This window comes from Pagrus pagrus (assembly GCF_965226575.1).
Source record: "Pagrus pagrus genome assembly, chromosome: 8".
Classification (NCBI taxonomy): Eukaryota; Metazoa; Chordata; class Actinopteri; order Spariformes; family Sparidae; genus Pagrus; species Pagrus pagrus.
The window spans coordinates 6,899,605-6,920,651 of NC_140192.1; the positions used below are offsets into that span (position 1 = coordinate 6,899,605).

The 21,047-nt window shown below is 41.4% G+C and overlaps 1 protein-coding gene across 6 annotated transcripts in view; it reads left to right on the forward strand.

Annotated features, from left to right (window-relative positions):
- The window catches only part of trim36 (tripartite motif containing 36), a 33,114-nt gene extending 13,534 nt beyond the window's left edge, over positions 1-19,580 (forward strand). For all 6 annotated transcript variants that reach the window (XM_084360740.1, XM_084360741.1, XM_084360743.1 and 3 more), the window contains 11 exons: positions 762-1,108; positions 1,717-1,863; positions 3,781-3,876; positions 4,496-4,633; positions 4,738-4,853; positions 5,872-5,993; positions 11,953-12,070; positions 12,174-12,379; positions 14,558-14,741; positions 15,442-15,555; positions 16,226-19,580. In XM_084360740.1, coding sequence (XP_084216866.1) covers positions 762-1,108; positions 1,717-1,863; positions 3,781-3,876; positions 4,496-4,633; positions 4,738-4,853; positions 5,872-5,993; positions 11,953-12,070; positions 12,174-12,379; positions 14,558-14,741; positions 15,442-15,555; positions 16,226-16,598 — 1,961 coding nt within the window. In that variant the 3' untranslated portion in view covers positions 16,599-19,580. The remainder of the gene's footprint in view (positions 1-761; positions 1,109-1,716; positions 1,864-3,780; positions 3,877-4,495; positions 4,634-4,737; positions 4,854-5,871; positions 5,994-11,952; positions 12,071-12,173; positions 12,380-14,557; positions 14,742-15,441; positions 15,556-16,225) is intronic.
- The last annotated feature ends 1,467 nt before the right edge of the window (positions 19,581-21,047 follow it).

The window sequence follows — 21,047 nt, forward strand, 5'->3', positions numbered from 1 at the left end:
GGAGCTTTGTTGTCGTGTTGATGCATTGAACTGGACATTATTAAGGTTCAATTGCAGGACATTTTTGATTCAAAGCTTTTGGTTAAGTTACATTGCTTGATTTGAAAATGGTCGTCATATTTTTATTTTCTTGATCACTCATTTTAGGGAAATTTAAATTATTTCCGTTTGTCCAGAGCATTAAAAGCACTTAAATACTCCTCACTCCTGTGGTAATGTTGACTGACCTGCATTGTAAATCTCTAAGCTCCAAGGATGCCATCCTCCCCATGACTATCCTGCATCCCATCACTTTCCAAAATCTGCCCCAGTCCTCTTGGAAAACTCCCTGGACTTTTTTCCCTGAATGACAACTGCTCAATAAAACTGCCTGTATTGATGTGAAAGCTCCATGTCTGTGTGGAGTAGTGGTCATTGTGGAAATACAGCGAAAAGGGAGACACACTGAGGCCCTATTTGTGAAGGCATTATCAACTATCAAAGGCATTTTTGCCGTAAGATCATACTTGGCAAGTCTTGTAGATGATGTAATGCCGCTTTTTGTGAATATCAGCCCAGAATCAGTTGAACACAAACCGGGCTCACATTTTTCAAAGCCCTTATTTGACTCTAAAGTATCCCTTCAGTGTGATTTGGAATAGAAAGGCATTGTTGTTTAAGAAATAGGGCCTCAGACAAGAGTGGAAACTGGGTGATCCAAGGCTGCGAATCCATATTACACATGATCTTTTCTCACTTGTTCTTCCTCCGCTCTCCCCCAGGCTCCATCTCCTCCCCGGGGTGGCGCAGAGGCTCTGTGACTCCCCGGGTCACGACCATCCCGTGCCCCGGCTGTCAGCACGACATCGACCTCGGCGAGCGCGGCATCAGCATGCTGTTCCGTAACTTCACCCTGGAGAGCATTGTCGAGCGCTACCGCCAGGCCGCCCGCGCGGCCATCGCAATCATGTGTAACATCTGCAAGCCTCCGCAGCTGCAGGAGGCCACGAAGAGCTGCATGGACTGCAAGGCCAGCTACTGTAACGAGTGCTTCAAGCTGCACCACCCCTGGGGCACCCCCAAAGCTCAGCATGAGTATGTTGGTCCCACCACGAATTTTAGGCCCAAGGCAAGTACCATCTCTTCCCTATTGGCTGTTTTTACCTCAAGGGTTTCTTTCAGGTGGACTATGAACATCTCTTGGAAGATAAGTTGTCACATGAATCAGAAATGGAGACAAGCATGTATAGATTTGACCTTGTTCAGTCTGTAAATGGTTAAATATTGGAAATGTTTCATAAGGAATCAGATGACGACGATGAGTCAGAAGGTGAACGCAATCACATCACACTTTTCTCTACGTCTCCCCTCCTGTGACTCTGATTCATTGGTTTTAAAGTACTTTCATGAGTCTTGTTGGAAACTTGAGTTACTGGATTTATCACAAAATTTCTCTTTCCAACTCCCTTTGGTGATCAAACGGCTAACTGCTGTCTTGATCAATTCAGATGAGGATCTTGGCAGTAAAAAAGAGCGCTGATTCAAACTCTATTTTAAGTCACAGGAAACGAACCGCAGAGAGCTGGCTAGATGTTTTTTTTTGTTTCCAGTGAAGGTCATCTTCCTGTTTCACTTCAGCTAGTTTTTGATCACTGTAGTGTGTATACAGTGAAGTGTGTATATATGCATCTTTGTGTATGTTGTCTGTGATTTTAACTCTTTGTCGTTCTGTCTCAGGTTCTCATGTGTCCAGAGCACGAGATGGAGAAGGTGAACATGTACTGTGAGGTCTGCAGACGACCCGTGTGTCACTTGTGTAAGCTGGGAGGATCCCACGCCAACCACAAAGTCACCAGCATGAGCAGTGCCTACAAGATCCTCAAGGTACCACAGTCAGGCTCTGTTGCGCTCTGAGAAAAGACATGTCAGTTACCCGTGGGTTTCAATTGAATACACTGGTATTTTGTGGTGTTGTTCTTATCTGTGCTGACTAATGAGTAATTTGCAGTCTAACGTAATACTGGCTTATGATAACAAGGATTAAACTGAGTTTGAACCCAATGCCACTGTTAACAAAGACTTGAAATGGAGTCGCTGCCAAGGAAAGCAGCCTTGGAGCTCAGATTTTCCGCTATTTTGTGACGATCAGCAGGTTATAAATTGTACTTCTGGCTTTGTTGTCGTTTGACACTAAACCCCTCCTTTAGAATATGATTATTATCTTAAAGGAGACACATTACGCTCATCTTCAAGTTCATAATTTTATTTTGGGTTACTATTATAATAGGTTTACATGCTTCAGTGCTCCAAAAACGGTCCAGTGTTGCAGCACCGTATTCCCCCTCTTCAAGGCCCCTCCTCCTGTCTGCTCTGATTGGTCAGCTCACACACGCCAGAGCCACCACCGCTATCAACAACAGAGCAGCTCGTCTGAATCAATTCTTGCGTACCAAACTAGCTGCTAAGTATAAATCATGCAAATGTGTGACATAGTGACGTAGTGTGATGTCATGATGAGGTGTTCAGGAGCAGTGTTTTCTGTGGGAGAGAGGAACTTCTGTTGACCTTTTAAACTTTCAAGATCTTTTACATGCACAATAACCTATAAATCACTGAGGGGAAGGAAAAAAATTAAATGAAAATGCATATTGGGTCTCCTTTAAGTTTACATTAGGATCCCTTCAATGCAGATTGAGTTCAGCCTCGCGTCACTAAACTTATAAAACTGCATTTAATTACCTGAAACTAAGTAAAAGCCTTTCGGTGGGTAACAGCTTTCCGTTCAGTGGGATTAATGCTGATTGGTAGCTCAACTATTCAACAAAAAAAGCTTTCGAGCTGTTTTTTTTGTTGGGTGCTGAGGTTTTCATCTCCTGCTGTAAAATTAATGCCTGACCTGTACCTGTGCTGGCATGCACCAGACTGTAGATATCAATCTCTTCTCTTTGGAAACTGGAAGCCAGGCTTGCTAACAGCGTTAAAACTAATTGGCATCGCGTGTGGTCACCAGATTTTTGCCACTTAGCAGAATTAAGTTCAATCAGTTTGAGTGTTTGGTTTAGCTTTATATGGAGACAATAATGTCTGGGGACTGTGTTTTAGGACTGTTTGGTTGCTATGACAGCTCCAGCCAACACAAAGACGCATCATAACTTTAAGAGAATAGGTGTTGAGGGAAATATATGGACCAGTAATTTCATCTCGTTTTTACGGTTTGTCTCGCTTGGTGGTTCAGCAAGTCGAGGCAGAATCTGTGTGAAACTGAGTCGTCCTGTCTGTGTTGACACAAACACTGTGGTGCTTCATATTTAATGAGACCTCTTGTTCCTCATCATTTTGTGTGGGTTGTACCTTCAAATAAATGTATCGGATGTCCTGAACAGACCGGGAAGCCTTCGCCAGCCAGGAAGTGGTGTGGGTTTCAGTTGCTTTAAGCAGAAATGTACTGTCATCTTGTTGTGATACTACAGCGAATGTTGTTTGACTTGCTGCAGCTACTGAAACAGGCACTAACGCTGCGTCATACAGGGCCATGCAGGACAGTAACACGTAATCAATCAGGAAATATGATATTCACAATGCAGCTGCAACATAAAGATGAGGAGAAAGTGTTGTGACACGTGTCCAAGAGTAGAAACTGAGAAATCCCACACTTTTTTTTTTTATGCATGTGTTTTTTGTAACAGTCGTGTAAGTTATATCTTGTTTGTCATGTTAGTGCTGTGTCACTGTGGATGTACTCGAGTTTTTGAAGGCTGTATTAAACTCACTTTACATCCTGCTGATCTTTTCTCTCAACAGGAGAAGCTGGCCAAGAGTATCCATTACCTCATCAGCAAAGAGGACCAGGTCAGGACTCAGATTACAGATCTTGAGCAGCTCATCAATCAGACTGAGGTGAGAGAGCTGAGTCACGCTGCGACGACTGCAGCAGCCTTCTTCACTTCAAAAGGATGTACTTTTCTCGCTCCAAAAATATTCCAGCATGAGTTTATATTTTATTTTGAATTCCTCGATACATGAATTGTCCTTTTTTTTAATTTAAATTTTTGTTTTATGTTAACCAAAAGATCACATTGCAAGGAGCATGTGTTAATTCCTCTACATAGATCTTTGAAGTCGAGAAAAACAAATACACATTCTGTGTACAAAAAAGGAAGGTCACTAAACAAACAGTATGCAAACAAGGAAACAAAAGATTTGCTTAGTAGTGTCTCTCATGCACGTCAGAGTTTCAGCCACTGAAGTTGTTCCTCTTTTGCTTTGATGCTGGTTTTAAATGCATAATGTTTGAATACACCTACGCCTCAGAGAGAAAGATCAGTAGTCCCAACTATGTACTTCAGTTGTGTAATGCTAACTTTTAAGCTTCTTCTTCGTCAAACATTACCTAGAAATGTGGCTAATGTACGGTGTGTCCCTTGTCTCAATACTGGGAGGAAGTATATGAAAAGATCATTTGATTTGCTTTGTGTGAAATTGATAATAAATTTACAAAATGATCTTCTTCTTAAAGGAAAATGGCCAGCTAGCAGAGCGCCAAGCCAACGAGCACTTTGAGCGTCTGTTTGAGACTCTGCAGGAGAGGAAATCTGAGATGCTGAGGTCCATTGAACAGTCACGAAACCGACGCCTGGACCACCTCAAGGCCCAGGTACGAAAAACCAGGACTGAATCCTACGTCTATTGACTTACCCTCTATATACAGGTTTCCTTCACTCAACGTAACCCTACCTGTACCCTTACTTTATTTCCCAGGTGGAGGAGTACCAGGGCATGCTGGAGAACAGTGGTTTAGTGGGCTACGCTCAGGAGGTGCTGAAAGAGACGGATCAGTCCTGCTTTGTACAAACGGCAAAGCAGCTGCACATCAGGTAGAGCTGGTTGACACTGACAGTCACATCATTAGTAGTATTTTGAAATGCATTTTTATTCAATTTCTCTGAATTTTCTCTGGGGGTTTTTCTTCGCAATCAAAATATTATGACTACAAGTACCAAAATCCCCCCAAAAAACAATCAATCTGAATAACTTTCATAGACATTACTGATGTCTGACTTCTAAAAACATACCAGGAAATGTGTCGATAAACTGTAGTACGACTGTAAAATGATATTTAAAATCTTAAAGTGCCTCTCTGTAGTCGCTGGGAACACAGTAATTTAGAGTTGAAGAGTGCACTTAAGCGTCTCTCTGGTGTCTTGAAGTTGTCCTCCTTCGCTCTAATAACAGGAAGGTGAGCCAGCACTTCAGCTATCGCCACTAATATCCTGACTATAAACTGCACTCGACTGTCAAATTAATAATTAAGCGGCTGAGTAATAATCACCCGCTATAAATTCATTACAAACTCCAGAAGCTGAACTCGATTATATAAAGTCTGTAATGATTCATTTTGCGTTGCCACCATACGGTTGAGCATGGGCGGTGTCGTCCTGTTTCTCAGTGGATTTCTTAGGTGTGATCTGTTCTGTTTTATTTTAGTGTTGAGCGCATCAATCTGATTATGTGTTTGGGTGACTGGAGTGTGTCAGGAACACACAACGCCACGTGCACAGAGGTTACCAAACTAAAGGGCAGTTGAGGAAAGCCTCATGCCGCAGTGTCCAGTCAAGTGACTGTGTATTAGTGTCTTCTGCTCTGAGCTGACTAATTGATCTCCATTAGCAGCTTTGGATAATCAGTAAACCTTTTCACTCTCAGGAGCATGACCCCGGTCTGCACAGTTTTCGGCCGTTGACATGATTTTAATCCTCTTTTCACTTATGAAAGTCGATATAAATAAAATTACAATCACAGAAATGGCGCTAGAGTGCAAAATTGAATTATATGCCAAGATAAGCTTCCATTAAAAATATTTTATCACGTTTCGCTTCCTTGTTTGTCTTTCAGGATCCAGAAAGCCACAGAGTCTCTGAGGACCTTCCACCCTTCGGCTGACCCCTGCTTCGATGAGTTTGTGCTGGACACATCCAGAGAAGAAACTCTGCTCAAAGAGATGTGCTTTGGTGGAGGTAAAACTGATTTATCATTTTTTTTAAATGGTGTAAGATGAAAATGAAAGTGAGCTAAAGAGAATCAGGCTTCGTGTTTTATTTCCCAACATACAGTATTTACTGCGACTGTGTTATACAAAAGAAATCAGGTTGAATCCTGAAATGGTTGCAGGCTGTTTTGTGACCTCCTGTTTTAAAGGGGGTCTCTGTTCTCATACATTGTTCCACTGTTTCCACACATCGTGTCTCACAGACGAGACTCTGTGTTAAAGGACAAGCTGTAACGAGAGCTTGACCCAAAGTGGCTGGAAAAAGTGACCATGACTTCATGTCAACGAGATACGACTCATCTACTCATGTCTGAAAATGAAGAAAGGTCTTTGTTCATGTATTCTCTACACCATGAGAAAACAGGCTTTGGATCACAGAGCTTTGCCATTTTAGGAAAGTTAGTTTAACAAAATAAGCCTGCTCTTTTAAACGAGGATCTAAATAAGCCCATATCACCTGTCCGTCACATGCACTGCCCTGTGAACTGTGCTGTGCTAAGAGGTCAGAGGGCAGCTGTGGGAATCTTCTAAATTGAATAAACAACTCTGGACATGCTCAAAGTGGTTTTTAGGTCTCTGTGAGGCCTTTTTTTCTGGTCTGCTGGTTTACAAAGGATTGTTTTATAAAGGATCGCTCAGGTAGAGGTTTCCCATACATGCTTCTTTTACTGAATTCTTCCTTTTGTCAAGAAAACTAACTGGAGGGATTGTTCCACGCTATTTCAGACGTCGCGCTATGAGACGGGAAAAGAAACATGTTAAAGCAGATTCTGATGCAAACTTGACACTCCCAAAATGTGCTGGAAAAGAGCTTTTCAGAGTACAGACAGCAACTTCTGTTGACTTTATTTCAAGAATCGGCAAGAGAACTGAGACATCACAGACGATCAATACATTTTTCCAGGAGCAAAGATCAAACGTCTGCAGATAACTGAGCAGACTGCCAAAATGTCTAAATAAGGAACAGTAGATAATGACTGAAAGTTAAGTCAGAGCTTCACGAGGTGACGAACATCAACACCTGTCATGAAGCGGCTGGATTGATGGACGTGTTGCAACATTAACTCAACACTTTGATAATTACTGTCAGATTAAGGTGTTTAATGTGTCTAAGATTCCCTGTATAAACTAGAGCTGGAGAAACGTTATGCTTACTAGAGTGAGGTGTTTATATTGGATCCACCGTACTCACATTCCTGCCTAAACTGCTTGATGATGGGATTCATTTGGGAGACGGTCATATTACTGAGTGATGGTTTGTGTCATTTGGCTGCATCTGGTTGAGGCTTGTTTCAAATGCCTAACCTGACAGTATTATGTGTGTCAATGACTGTGAGGGTAGAGCAGTATTTAACATCATTGTTGCACGTAGTGACAGTTGGTTGTTGACTGGTGTCAGATGTTTGGGGCATCCCGGAAAGAAGAGTCTGACGTAAAATGATAAACCGGTCGACGTCAGTACAAAGTGCATCGCTTTAGATTTGAGTGACAGTTTTTGCCTCCAGACCTCAACATCCAAAAGATGTTAAAATTATTGAAAGCTTAAACGTTGCTGACATTGGAGACAAAGCATAAGTGTCTCTGGCATTGAGCCATTATCCCCCAAGTGGATCAACTGACAGTTGTCTCAGTGACCGTTGGTGACAAACAAAGCTGTGAGTGACTTGAGTTTGTGGCTGTGGGCTTTTGTTGCTGCACTGGAGAGCAGCCACATCGGTTTGTTTGAAATCAGTGATGTGAGATTTATTTCGGAGGCTAAAGTTGGCTCTGTCTATACTAATCAACAAGACACGCACCGCTTTCTGTATGAATCATCAAAAGAAGAAACAGTTATATAATCATTGAACAAGTTCATAGCTTTAATGAAGTAGATGCTTTACTAAATAAATGTGTCCAAGAATGTCTGATACTTACAGATGGACAACGTGTTCATTTTAACCACATTTTGAAATGTTTGAGCAGTCCTTTGCTGCCTCAAAGACTGAATATGGATCCTCAACTATTCATAGGACACATTTCTGAAAAATCAAGGTCTAAATTAGCAAAAAACCTAACATGCAATTCCTCGTAAACATCAGTTTGGTTCAGGTTTATACTACGAACAGGACTTTTTTGAACTTTAAACCTGAAATAGTCTTTGTTATTGCTGAAGAGTTTTCTCTTCTTTTTTGTGGTGTTTGTGTTGTTGACAGTTTAAGTGGAAAAAAATCTACTTTTCCCAATCCTCAAATTATTTTATAGCTCTATTGTCTCCACAAGTATGCAATCAGAACCAACAGATCCACAGAAGATGCCATATCCACTGCCCTCCACTCGGTCTTCACACACCTTGAGAACAAGAACAGCTACATCACACAGCTGTTTGTAGCATTTAAATACAATCTCACCCTTAACACTCTGGGTTTGGGTACCACACTCTCCAATTGGATATTTGACTTCCTCACCAACAGACCCCAGACAGTTCAGCTTGGTAGTCACACGTCCTCTACTTCAGTGCTCAACACCGGAGCCCCCCAGAGCTGTGTGCTCAGCCCCCTCCTGTTCGCACTGTACATCCATAACTGCGGTCCCAGACATCAAGAGAGCTCGAAACAACATATAAACATCATTTACTCAGTCATCATCTTTAGGCTTTCAGTCTAAAGTGTTTTTTAAAATGACTGAAGAGTCATTATTTTGCTTCTTTAGACTAAACGTGTACCTAAACGAATCACCGTGGCATTCTTTTGGAAAGTGCTGCATGCAGCTGTTGGGTGGCAGTCATATTGATGCGTGTCTTTTATCTCTGCGGCCTGTGGGAGTTGACGATGCTCTCAGTCTGAGTGCAGGGAGAGAAAAGAAGCTGCAGAGGCATTTATACACTGCATTAATTAAATTGAAGACCTGGCAGATGATTCAGCACTGAAGAATCACTGTAGGATCTCCGGATAGTTCCCCTAAACTCTTATACTGTACATCCATTATACGGGAAACTAATAAGTTAGTTAGCCATCTTGTTGGTTTATAAATCTGTATGTGTTGGCGTTTGGTCAATGCCTACCGCTTCTTCATGTTTTCTCATCATATGTTCCCTCTTGAATAACTGTGTGATTGTGCTCTCCCATGTTAACCCAGCTGTGGCCCTGCTGCGGGTTTTGACCCCATACTCTGCTTCTCAAGAGGCTCTGAAAGACAGTGTTGTCAAGTGTAAATGCCCACTTGTCCTCCATTTTAAATAGGAGTTTCCTGCAAAATGTCAGGCTGAGAACAGCGCTCTCAACTCTCAACTATTTCCACCTCCTCTCAAAGATATCGCAGGCACAGAATCAAGTGTGGAGAAGAGAGGTGTGGTTGCTCCAGAGTGGATCAGAAATGTGTCGGGTGCTCTTGAAAAACGGGGGGGAAAAAACGGAGTACGGCAATCTGGACACTTCAAATATAAGATGTGAAGATAATATTAAAGAGCCTTTATTATACTTGCTGAAATCATTATAAAAGTCAAAAAGATACGTTTTTTGAATGCATGTTGCCTTTTTTTAAAAATGATTTAGCCACTATAATAAAGGCTTTTTAATATTTCCCTCATCACTTTGCCACTTTTTCTTTTTTGCCTGGTTGGCCTTGGTAGCGGTGGAATGAAACTGGACACTAGAGAAAGCAGTTTCCCGCAGTGTCACTTGGCAGCAGCCTGTCCTGTATGTGATCAATGGTGTTTTTTTCCCCCCTCTGAGTCATTTAACTCTGCAGCCTGCTGTGTGAGGTGGCTGATTGCCCTGTTGGTCTTTTGCCTGTTGGTCCGTCTGGTGCAGACAGGTGAAAACACAAAATCTAATTTGTCAGTGTAGCTGTTTGTGTGTGATTTTCCGCTGCAGCAGTAAGTCATTATTGTTCTTGCTCACTACTCCTCCAACACGAGGGTGGAAATGTGTTGTTTCAGGGGTTAAGAAGGAAGGAATGAAAATCTTGAGTGTACTGGCTCAAACATTTGTTTTGTACTTTATTTGTAAGGGACAATGCCCAGTGGTAAACAGATAAAGATGAAAGATTGGAGACAGAGTTGGCTTACCATTCACATGCACGATCAGACAAGCAAATAGTTCTATTTATTAGTGGTTATTAACCAACAACTAAGACTTAAGTTAATTGTCATGTTCAATCTTCTCCGCCTTGCTCTCAAATTTGCTGCGAACTGCGCAAAACATATTGGAGGTTCTACTAAACTAAACTCCTGTTTCCAGCTAAATAGAAATGTTTGATTGAGCTTCACCTCATAAAAAAATATTGTTTTACCACCTGCCTCGCTAGATTTACTAGCCTGAGGTGGCATTTTACTTGCCCCGGAAATCCTTATTGTTGGGCCCCGCATTCACCTTGGCAAAATGATAAGACACCCTAACAATCAAATAAAATGCTAGTTGGAAGGTTTGTTTTAGCCAGTGTCCGTTGGTTGGTCGGTTGGTCGGTTGGTCGGCAGGATTACACAAAAACTACTGAGCGGACCTTCATGAAACTTAAATGAAGGATTGGTTTCTGCCCAGAATAGACCACATTATCTTTTGGTGCGGATCTGGATAAAGGGACGGATCCAGATGTCCGGATATTTTCTCGCTTTCTTTAGCGTTGCGAGATGGGGCTTTTCCCCCAACATTTTCTTAAATTTCTCAGGAAATGATACATGGTTCTTGATTTAAAAAAAAAACAGAAGGTGGTTGGTATCTATGAATGAGTACAAAAAGGGACTGTTGGGCCTTGGCAGAGGTATGCACTCTACTGAGTGCCATTCAAGTCTAATAATGTATGTACGCACACAGGATGTTGCCAGCATGGCACTGTAGTACATGAAAATATGCACAGGGCTATAAGAGGAAATGAGCTCATGAAGGAGCTCATGTGCTTGGTAGAAAAAGACTTTGGAGACTGAGGATTAGCCAAGTGACTTTGCAGGCTCAGAAAGCTCTGCGGCAGTGCTGACACTGGTCAGAGAGGACTCTGCAGGGGGGAAACTGCTTTAGACAAGAGAGGGATTGGGAATGAAAATATTCTAAAGGAGATGAGGAGGAATTATCACAGGCAGAGTGAATGAAGTATGTAAAATAGTCAGAGAGAAAGACGGTGACCTACATGGTTTCAGTAATGTGATTCTGTTTCTGTAGACAAATGAGCTTCAGGCTGAGAGAAGAGTCAGTGATGAGGTGAACAGAATCATTACAGAGCAGATACTGTTGACATAAGAGAGAGGACAGATGGGAAGCGGTGCTGCTGGTATGTAGATGAACGGTCAAGTAAGAGCCTGGCGGGTAATGCTTCTCCTGAAATCCTAACAGCCACCAAGAGGTGATAAAAGCCAATAAATGATATGAGGAAGTAGAATGAAAGAAGTGCTGGTGAAAGTGGAAGAGAGGAAGAGAGGAGGAGGTGGTGGTGGTGGTGGTGGTGGTGATGGTGGTGGGGCCGCTTTACAAAGTGCATTTCCTGGCAGGGAGTCTATGTGAAAACCTCTTAACTGGCTCCATTATGCAAGACGGTCTTATCCATTGTCCTGAGTGGAGAGTCCTGATCCTGACAAATCTAATCTTTGCCACTCTTACACTGCTGCATTTGCTTAAGCCCAAGTTATTGAGCTGAAACACTACACTAAGCATAGTTAAGACACAAGAGATTTTACTGGAAATTCCTTGTTCGAAGTGGTTTGTCGAGCATTAACATCTTCCATGTGTTCTGTGTTTGAACACTTGGACAAAAATGCAATTAATGCTCAATTCTGGCATTGTTTTCTGCATGTCTCACATGTCAAACACAATATTACAGAACACTTCCCTGTTAAACACACCTGTAAAACCTGAGATGTACTTCTTTACAATGCATACTTTGCTTGCAGATGGCGTGTTTAACTAACTGGTTATCATGGTTTTCTTTTCTTTTCTCTGCTCTTTCTCACTCCTCTCCAGTTCCAGACCCTCCTCTGATCGACTTATCTAATAGCAAAGTCTATAACGAGGCCTCGATCTGCTGGAGGCTGTCTGATGACCACCTACCTACTGATCACCACGTGCTTGAATACCGCAGGTGGGTGCAAACATACAAAGAAACAACTGCAAGTGAAGAGCAAAGGACTGTGTAGGTCCACAGGCAATCAAAGTTACTTGACTATAATCTTCTTAACCTCCAGAATCAGAGGCCCGAGCCAGCCCCCGTCCCAGGAGGACGGCGAGGACAGCGGCGTCTGGAGGGCTACAGAAAGGGTGCACGGTCCCAGCACTGTGGTGTGTGACCTGGACCCTAACAGCCTGTATGCCTTCAGGGTCCGAAGCTGCAGGAACTCCATGTTCAGCCCCTACAGCCCTGAGGTCACCTTCCACACACCACCTGCACCTGGTAAGCCTGAGAGGAGAGGAAGTTTTGCCCCATGATGGGTGTGTGTTCTTGGTTTGTCCTTTTGAGTCTTAAAACTGGATGTTAGTAGAAAAGGGAACAAGAGGAAGGGAGTTGTTGAGTCCCTGAATTGCATAAATGCTAATTATTTAAAGATAAACTTTGTCTACATTTTTTTTCTTAAGCTCAATCAAATCCAGCTGTTATTGTTGTTAATGCTGAGAGCATTAATTAATTAACAAACTTATTATGTACAGGATTAAGCCTCTAACTATCGGAGAACCAGCCCCTGTTATTGGGCCTCTTTTTGGCCAAGGCAGCAGCTAAGCTCCTCGATCCCCTTTACTTCTCAGAGCACGTCTGGGTGTTTTGCAGCGGGCTCCATTTTAGGAAGATTATCAGATGACAGATGCCTCACTGTTTTTGAATTTTGCGGCATGTGCGATGGAGGTAATGAAGCACAATGGTGTTTCAGTTCATCACCATGGCAATAGCTTCTGCGCTTCAGATGGCTGAAGCCAACATAGCTTTAGTCTCAGTGTGTGGGAGTGGATTGTGTCGTACAGCTTTGGAAGGGAAACCTGCACTTGCATCTGTTGCTGGCGTTTTTAGGCTCGCCTGACAGACGCAAGGTGGAATTCATTAAAAAACGGCAATCAGCCTCAACCATCTGCTGAGCTTGAATTCAAATCGTATCCTCTCAGTCAAGGACTGTGTCTCTTTGATTCATATTCTGCTTGGCAATCACTGCATCCTCCTCGCTTTGGACTGATAATACACACTGCGAGTGTAAAAGTCTGGGGCTTGTGGTGGCGTTTTTTGTATCGAGTGTCAGTTTTGACACACTTTATTCTTTCCCCTCCCCTGGCAGGAGCCTGCATCAAAGTCACACATCCATACATGACTCGCTACTCCCTGATCCTTTGAATCCTGCACAAGCCTCGTCATTTGTGTTGTGACTGCAGCTTCCACATTCCTGTGCTCTCTGGTTCGTGTAAGACCGAGTGGTTGGATTCCCTGCGCATCTGTAATGAGACAAAACATTACGTAGCATGAGGATACACATCAGTACCCTTGCTTAAAATTATAATGACATTACAACATGTAGGCACTTAGAGATTTGATTCTGAGGATTTATCAGTCTTGACATTGTATCGTTCGGTGAGCAGGATATCATTCAATCCCTCACAGCCTAGCATGGAAACGGCATCCTTAACAGCTAATATTAAAATCCACCCCCCTTTTTTTTTTTTTTAGATGGCAGCTGAACAGAGATTTCAGGGTCTGGCTGTGGTTGAGACACAGTTTTCTATCCCAGGTGCTGCTGGCTGTGAAATTAAAATCTAGTCACTTTGGGACTAATTTCATGCTGCATCAATTATGTTTGCCCCAATTTTTCTTTAATTATTTATTAAATGACTGGAAGCATCAATTTAAAGAGCTGAGCAAATGTCACCGGCTCTTTTTGCAACACGAACACGGCTATCAGTTGTAATATTAAAAATGAAACCATAGCCCATATTTATAATGTTGTGTGTGCTAAAAATAAGCAGGTTTGCTTACGTTTCTGACTTCCTTTTTATATATGAGAATGAAGGCTCCCGCTTTATTCTGACTGCATAACTTGACATGAAACTGCAGCATTGTTGTCTGGTCACCCTCTAGGCAAGCTTATATTGTTATTATGATGATGATCATGGCCTAGTTGTTGGAAGGACTCCCCTAGACACATTGCAAATGAACTGGTCTTCCCCACAGTAGATCTCAGATTGTGTGGGACGGTTGAGTGAACGGACATAATCATGTCAGCCTGTATGTGTTGTGGATTATGTTAATCGTGGCCTTTGGCCCACAAACTATTTATAGAATGCGTTTAATTGCATCCAGATGACGAATATGAACGGCAGCTGCATATAGGAAATGTGGATTGTGTTTCATTAGGCTCTTCATGGTGTGATGATGATGATGATGATTATGGTAAGTAGGTCTCTGTGCAGGGCTTTAAAATTGTGCTATAGCGCCCCCGTGTGTCAGCTCTTGTCACCTACCTGTTTATTCCCCAACAGAGCACATAAATCACATCCTCACCCTAACCCTGATTTCTTCTCCTCCACCTTCCTCTTCTTCCCATTCTTTTTGTCTATCCTGTGGTTCGTTCACCCTCTATCTCTTCACATACAGCTTTTGGTTTCCTGTTCAGCGACAAGTGTGGCTTCAGTACCGAGCGACTCATTCTCAACAAGCGCCGGGACACTGTGGAGAACGTAGCAGGCATGGCCTTCCTCCTCGCAGCTGATCGTGTGCAGACGGGCAGCTACATCGGACTAGACTACATCATTGGGGACACGGGTATCTCTCAGGGAAGGTAAGCCAAGAATACTGAACTTTCTATAATAACAAATTACTTTTGCGCAGTGAGCCTCGATGTAAAGCGCAGGCAGTGTAACCCTCTCCTGGTTTCATCATGGGTCACAATTCTCCCATATTTCTCCTGATTCTTGACATGTTTTCACACTTCCCCTTTTACATATCATAACCTGTTTCTGCAAATGTGCAGTGTATGGTCTGCTGTACTGTTGTGCCTCGTCCTCAGTGAGTGAGAGATGGACAGAGAAATGGAGAAAGGAATATTTAAATGTCACCGTAATGCAGAAAACTCAGCCCTTGAATATCACATTTTTTGTGGGCAGGACCCCCAAAGCCCCGCTTTGGTTTCAAAATCCTCCCCATTTTTGTGGGCTCAAGGTTGGTTGTAGCACACACTGTGGAAACTTAATGGTGCTCATTAGTCTATCAATATCTCATCCTGTCTGGGTATAAAATATTCAAGAGGGAAGGAGCAAAGATGAGACTTTATTTTTGAGCATAAGGTGGGAGAATCATTAAACTGGCATTTCTGTACCATCTTTTCAGCCTTCATTCAGAAAGACTGATCATTTACTGTTCATTTATCACGGAGATGAGATTTTTGGATATTGGATGACGGATCAGAAAAAGAGTATTAATGACTCCTCATAATGTCCCATCCTGCAGTAAGAAATTGAATTGCATCATTTGTTTTGCAGACACTATTGGGCCTTCAAGGTGGAGCCGTACACCTACATGGTTAAAGTCGGAGTGGCCTCTGACTCAAAGCTGATCGAATGGTTTCACAATCCCAGAGATACGAGCAGCCCAAGGTAGGTGCAACCTTACGCTTCTGTACCGCACACACAGCAATCATTTACAATTTGTCCATAACCAATAAACAGTTGGTGAAACTGAGACACATACTGTATAAATTCTGTTAATCTTTACCTTTTTTTTTTTTTTTTACAAACCTACCGGCAACACACACAGACACAACAGTCTCAGTCCAGCAATAAGTGTGTTTGAGTCGCATGTAATCCTGTGATGTAAGAGAACCAGTATAAACCTGTAAAGAGCTTACTCACAGACAAAGCCTGGCTTTCTCAATGGATCAGCTCATGGGAAAGCATGTAAAGAAACACATTATGTACGCAGATACATTTTAACTCTATGGTAATTACATAATGCATGCAAGATGATAAACAGCTGGTCATCTGAAGGCTGAGTATGCACTTCCCCCCAGATGTTGTTTTGTTTTATTTATTTTTGAATGGAATGGATAAGTGTAGGTAAAAAAAACACAACAACACAAAAGAAAATGAATCTAACAATTTCGATAATCAGCTAACTGCCAAGAATTCACTGATTCAAACCCCTTAAGATGTAGAAATGATCCCCTGCTCTTTGTTTCACACCCTCTGATTTTGACATAGGTTTCAAAAATGAGACACAGCCTGATATAAACTATCCACCCAACTCTCTTCTTCTTCCTTTCACCAGGTATGACCATGACAGTGGGCATGATAGCGGCAGTGAGGACACGTGCTACGAGCTCTCCCAGCCCTTCACCCTCCTCACCCTGGGCATGGGCAAACTCTTCATCCCCAAAGCTTCTTCATCCTCCTCCGTCTCCTCGGCAAACGCAACTGCGGCCAATGACCCTGGCAACCGCGTGCTTCCCATGCCACAACGCCTGGGCGTGTGTCTCGATTATGACGCAGGCCGGGTGTATTTTTACGACGCCGACACCATGAGGTGCCTTTACGAGAGGCAGGTGGATTGTTCGGGAACGATGTATCCTGCCTTCGGCCTCATGGGCAGCGGCAAGGTTCAACTGGAAGAGTTCATAACGGCTAAGAGACTGACGTTCTGAGGAGGGTGGAGTACGTTGATGCTTTAGGACCTGCTTCTGTGTGATCTTTGGCAGGTTTTAGTGACAGGGTAATGGAGTACAATCCAAGTTTTTCTGAAGGTCAGATGAGGCGGATGTGATCAATGTGTTTGGTCCTAAATGTGAAATGAGGGTCTCTGCCAGAGTTGGCATGAATAATGTATGATCCACACACTGAATATTAGTGTCCACATACAAAGGTCTTCAGAGGCTTGTATATGGTATGTGAAAGGTCTTCTCTACATACCAAAGCTTCTGTGTCTGTTAATTGTTTTGACCTGGTTTTAATTGCCAGCTATGATCAGCTGTTAATGTCGTGTAATCGGCTGCAAGGTTAGTCTGCAGCGACTTTAAATCTTTATTGTTTTAACATGAAACGCCTTCGAGCTTACACTTACACTTCCTCTTTTGCCAGGTTTATGTTCATAGATTAATTTTGTGTGTATTATCGGGTGATGTTTATTTCTTTTGGCTCTTTTCTCTAACTATGTGTCTAAATGTAGCAGCATGGGTTTAGATGTAATCTTGGTGGACCTGAAAGAGCCTTGTAGCTACTTTAATGCTAGCGCCTTTGTGCCTTTTTTTTTAGGGAATGGCTCACTTATCGTAGTTTGCTCTTGCAAGCAGATGTTGGTGTCATTGCACAAGCATTATGGACATAGTTATCCGCATAAATACTGTATGTGAGTTTTTACTGTAGGTAGTTTGATCACAGACACTGGTGTCAAAGTTAAAACAGTTAATGGTATTCATTATAACTTGTTACTCACCTATTTACTCTTGACTTGATCACAAAAAAAACACTACTTTTCCTCCGTGTCACAATTTTTATTCAGCTGTTTTTGCACAGTATGATGAAAGAAGCCTCGCACATGATAAACTTATCAATCATCACGTTTTAGCACTACCTAGTTAGCTTCTTCACTTTAAAAGACGTAAACCGCACATTCTTGTCCGTCGCACTCTCAAAAGCGTTCAACTTTTTACTAACTTACACATGATTCCTGGAGCAGTTACTTGGATTAACAAGCCTCTCACTGTTTGCACCGAATGTGACTTTGAACATCACGAAACCAGCCGGGTACCAGACCACCGTGTACTTGTAGTCAACTTCAGTTTGACAGCTGCAAAGTCACCAAAAGCCAAAGCTCTTGCTGGCTCCTGGTGCTTCAGTGCAACACTCAACTCTGTGTCTCTCATAGCCTTTAAACACAGTTTAAACACACAGTTATTCAGGTTCTTACAACAAGTGCTATCACTAAACACACTGTTCTGTAGCTTTTACTATAAAAACCACCTTTAACTTACAGTGAAGACACAAGGAGTGTAGCATTTAGCATGTCACTTGTGAGTTTGGCTATCAGACAGACAGACACCTAAGCGGTTGATTGGCTTTGAGTAAATCAGCTCAGATATTAAAGTCTAAGAGAGCACCTGAGATAGACTGTTTCCTTGGCAACCACACTTGGTTTTTGTATCGACGCATACTGTAAATGTGCCTGCACGTGGGTTTGTTTGTACAGTCATGTATATTTTTGATTTCTGAAGGGGTTAGGGTAATCGGTGTGTGTGCGTTTTCTCAGGTTTCTGGCCCTGATTGGGGCCCCAATGCTACCTACCTCTCTCCGTCAGGCCTGGAAAACCTTAACTACTGTACCTTTCCTCACAGAAACGAGTTTGGTTTTGATTTGCAGCTTCGTCCGTCGTCAGTCAGTTCGATATCTCCGCCCTCTCTTAAATGGCAGATAATAAGCTGATCTGTCAGAGATGTTTGATTTAACTTCCATGTACATATTAATCCAGAGTATATTATTTTCAGTGAAATAATAAAGTACATCTTAAATGTTATTAGTTGGTGTTTTGCTTGTGGACTTGAAACAGACGTGTAATCACTATCGGTGGAAGTTACTGTAAACAGATGTTAAACTTGTTCGGCTGCCTTCGTCAAGGGAGTGTTTTTCAAATGGTACTAACGACCTTTTCTTCCTCCTTTTTCTTTTGTGGTGTTGGTTTGATTAGTCAGTTTAAATGTTTCATTTTGTGTTAAAAACATTAAATAAATTCATGCTCTCATATTTAGCTGGACATGAACGTTCTCCAGTCTCAAAATATTGGATTTCTGTGACTGTGTGCATATTTTTCTTTTAGACCTGACCCCTAAATCCTGCATTTAAAAACTATCTCAACATCTTTAAAAATATCTCTATGCATTTATGAAAATGGCAGGGCAGGTTCACGTTTTTTTTTTTCCATCACAGAATGTATTCCTGTTAAATACAGAACAAACAGCTGAATGTTATTTTCGTTGTTGTTGTTTCTAAGGTGGTTTTCTTCTGTTTGTTCCACTTAGGGGGTCACAGCACAGTTGTATGTAGTTTTAGAAAATCTGTTTAAAGAAAAGGCTTGTAAGCTCAACATACACAGCAGTTTTTGAATTAAAAAAGCATCCTAGCCTGCGTTTCAGCGACGAATTTAGAACCAAATATTTTGCAGGCTGGCTCTCAATCTAATACCAAGCTAGCACTTTAAAAGATCTGTAGCATGTCAGCGACGGTTTGGCTCTGCAGGTGTGTATAATAAATGTGTGTGCAATATTATGAAAACAGGCTGTAGAATAGACAGACAATAGGGCCTGTCGAGACAATTTGCACTGTTAATAGTTTATAGTTTAGTTTGTGGTTTTAAATTGGCTTTCCCTTGATACAAAGTGAATTTTAAACACTAATTTGTTTCTTCTTTTTTTTTTTTCTCAGTAATTTTTCTGAACTCTAAATTAGCGACAGTGCATTTGTCTCTGTTTTCTCCAGAGGATTTGGATGTGGTGTGTAAGTGGTGGGTTTCTGTATGTGTTGTATGTAAAGATTTGGAAATGTCGTTCTTTGCTCTGATTCCTGGAAACGCTAGACTTTTCAATTTGCTGTGTGGGGATTTCATCAAATAAAACTAGTGTGTTTTTAAAATCCACTTTGTCTCTTTCATATTGTTCACATATCTGCGTAGATGTATAGTCGTCTTTGATTAATTTAACAGCTGTGACATGCAGAAATTCGGGCGGCAATCTTTTTGTTACCATTTTGTCAAACAACCTTTTGCAGAAATCACAGCCTCTAAACGCTGTTTGATGCCAGTCAACTGTCTTTCTAGATTCCCTGTTATTTCTTGCACAATTCTTTAAGTTCAGAAAGTCTGTCTTCCAAGCAATGCACACATTTACAACAGAGCTTCCATATTTACATGTTTAGCACTGTGAAAGTGTTTTACAACTATAATCTTGAGCTTTCTTTAAATAGTTCAATAGTGTAGGCTACTGAAATGTAAGGAGATAATTCATTATGCTCTGGAGCTGTCTTTACACATTGCTAGTTACGTACCTTTGCAAATTCTGCAGCTAACTTCTGTATGCAACATAATGACTGACCACTGCCCGTTTATATTTTTCCAGATGCAATTTTTGCATTTATTTATTTTCCAAATCACATTTTAAATGTAATCTTTGGCTGCCTCACTTTACTTTTTATGTGGTAACACTTTATAATAACTATCATTAATAAATGTTCAATTAATAATATTACATACAAACCATATACCAAACCTACTAGAAATGTCATTTTTTGACATATATGTCAACCTATACAAATATTTATGTTTGTTTGTGTATGTAAATGACATATTTTGGCATACATGTCGCATATATTTATTTATACAAAACTTAAATATGTGTATAAATGTAATACACAAGCTATACATATATTCATAGATTATGTACATATATAAAGAAAATTATCATATATTCTTGTAATATATGTACATATTTCATATAGGTTATATATACAGTATACAGTATATAGTTACAATGCATGGCCACAGCATATAATATCAAGTAAAAATTCAACATAAAGACTTTTTTCATGTATGTATGAAAAATATATATTAGTATTTTTGCATATAGAAATGTATTTGTGAAAAAAATGCCAATATTTGTTCTATCCATTCATCTTCCACATGTTCAGGCCTCTGGAGAGAGTTCTGCTGGAGGAATCTGATTAGATATTTTGTAACCCTTAAGCTAAAAAGTGCACAGACAGGTGTGATGGAAAGAGGTTTATGCTGGAGGAAATGTGGTGAACAGCTTGCAGATCATTTCCACATATTCTGGGGCTGCACAGCCATTCGGTCACATTGGCAGGAGGTAACACAAGCAATACAAAACATATTTGGTGATGGAATTGACTGCTCTTTTACGACAATCTATTTCTTATTTCATCTTTTGGCCCAAGATAAATACCTACTAAAGATATTATTAGCTGCCAGCAACACAGCTGACTGGATGAATATTGTTACTGCTATTCAAGGGATGGAAATAATAACTTTTTAATCAAATGTATGGACTGATAATAAGTTCCTGCGGCAGATTGTGTATGTGACCTCACA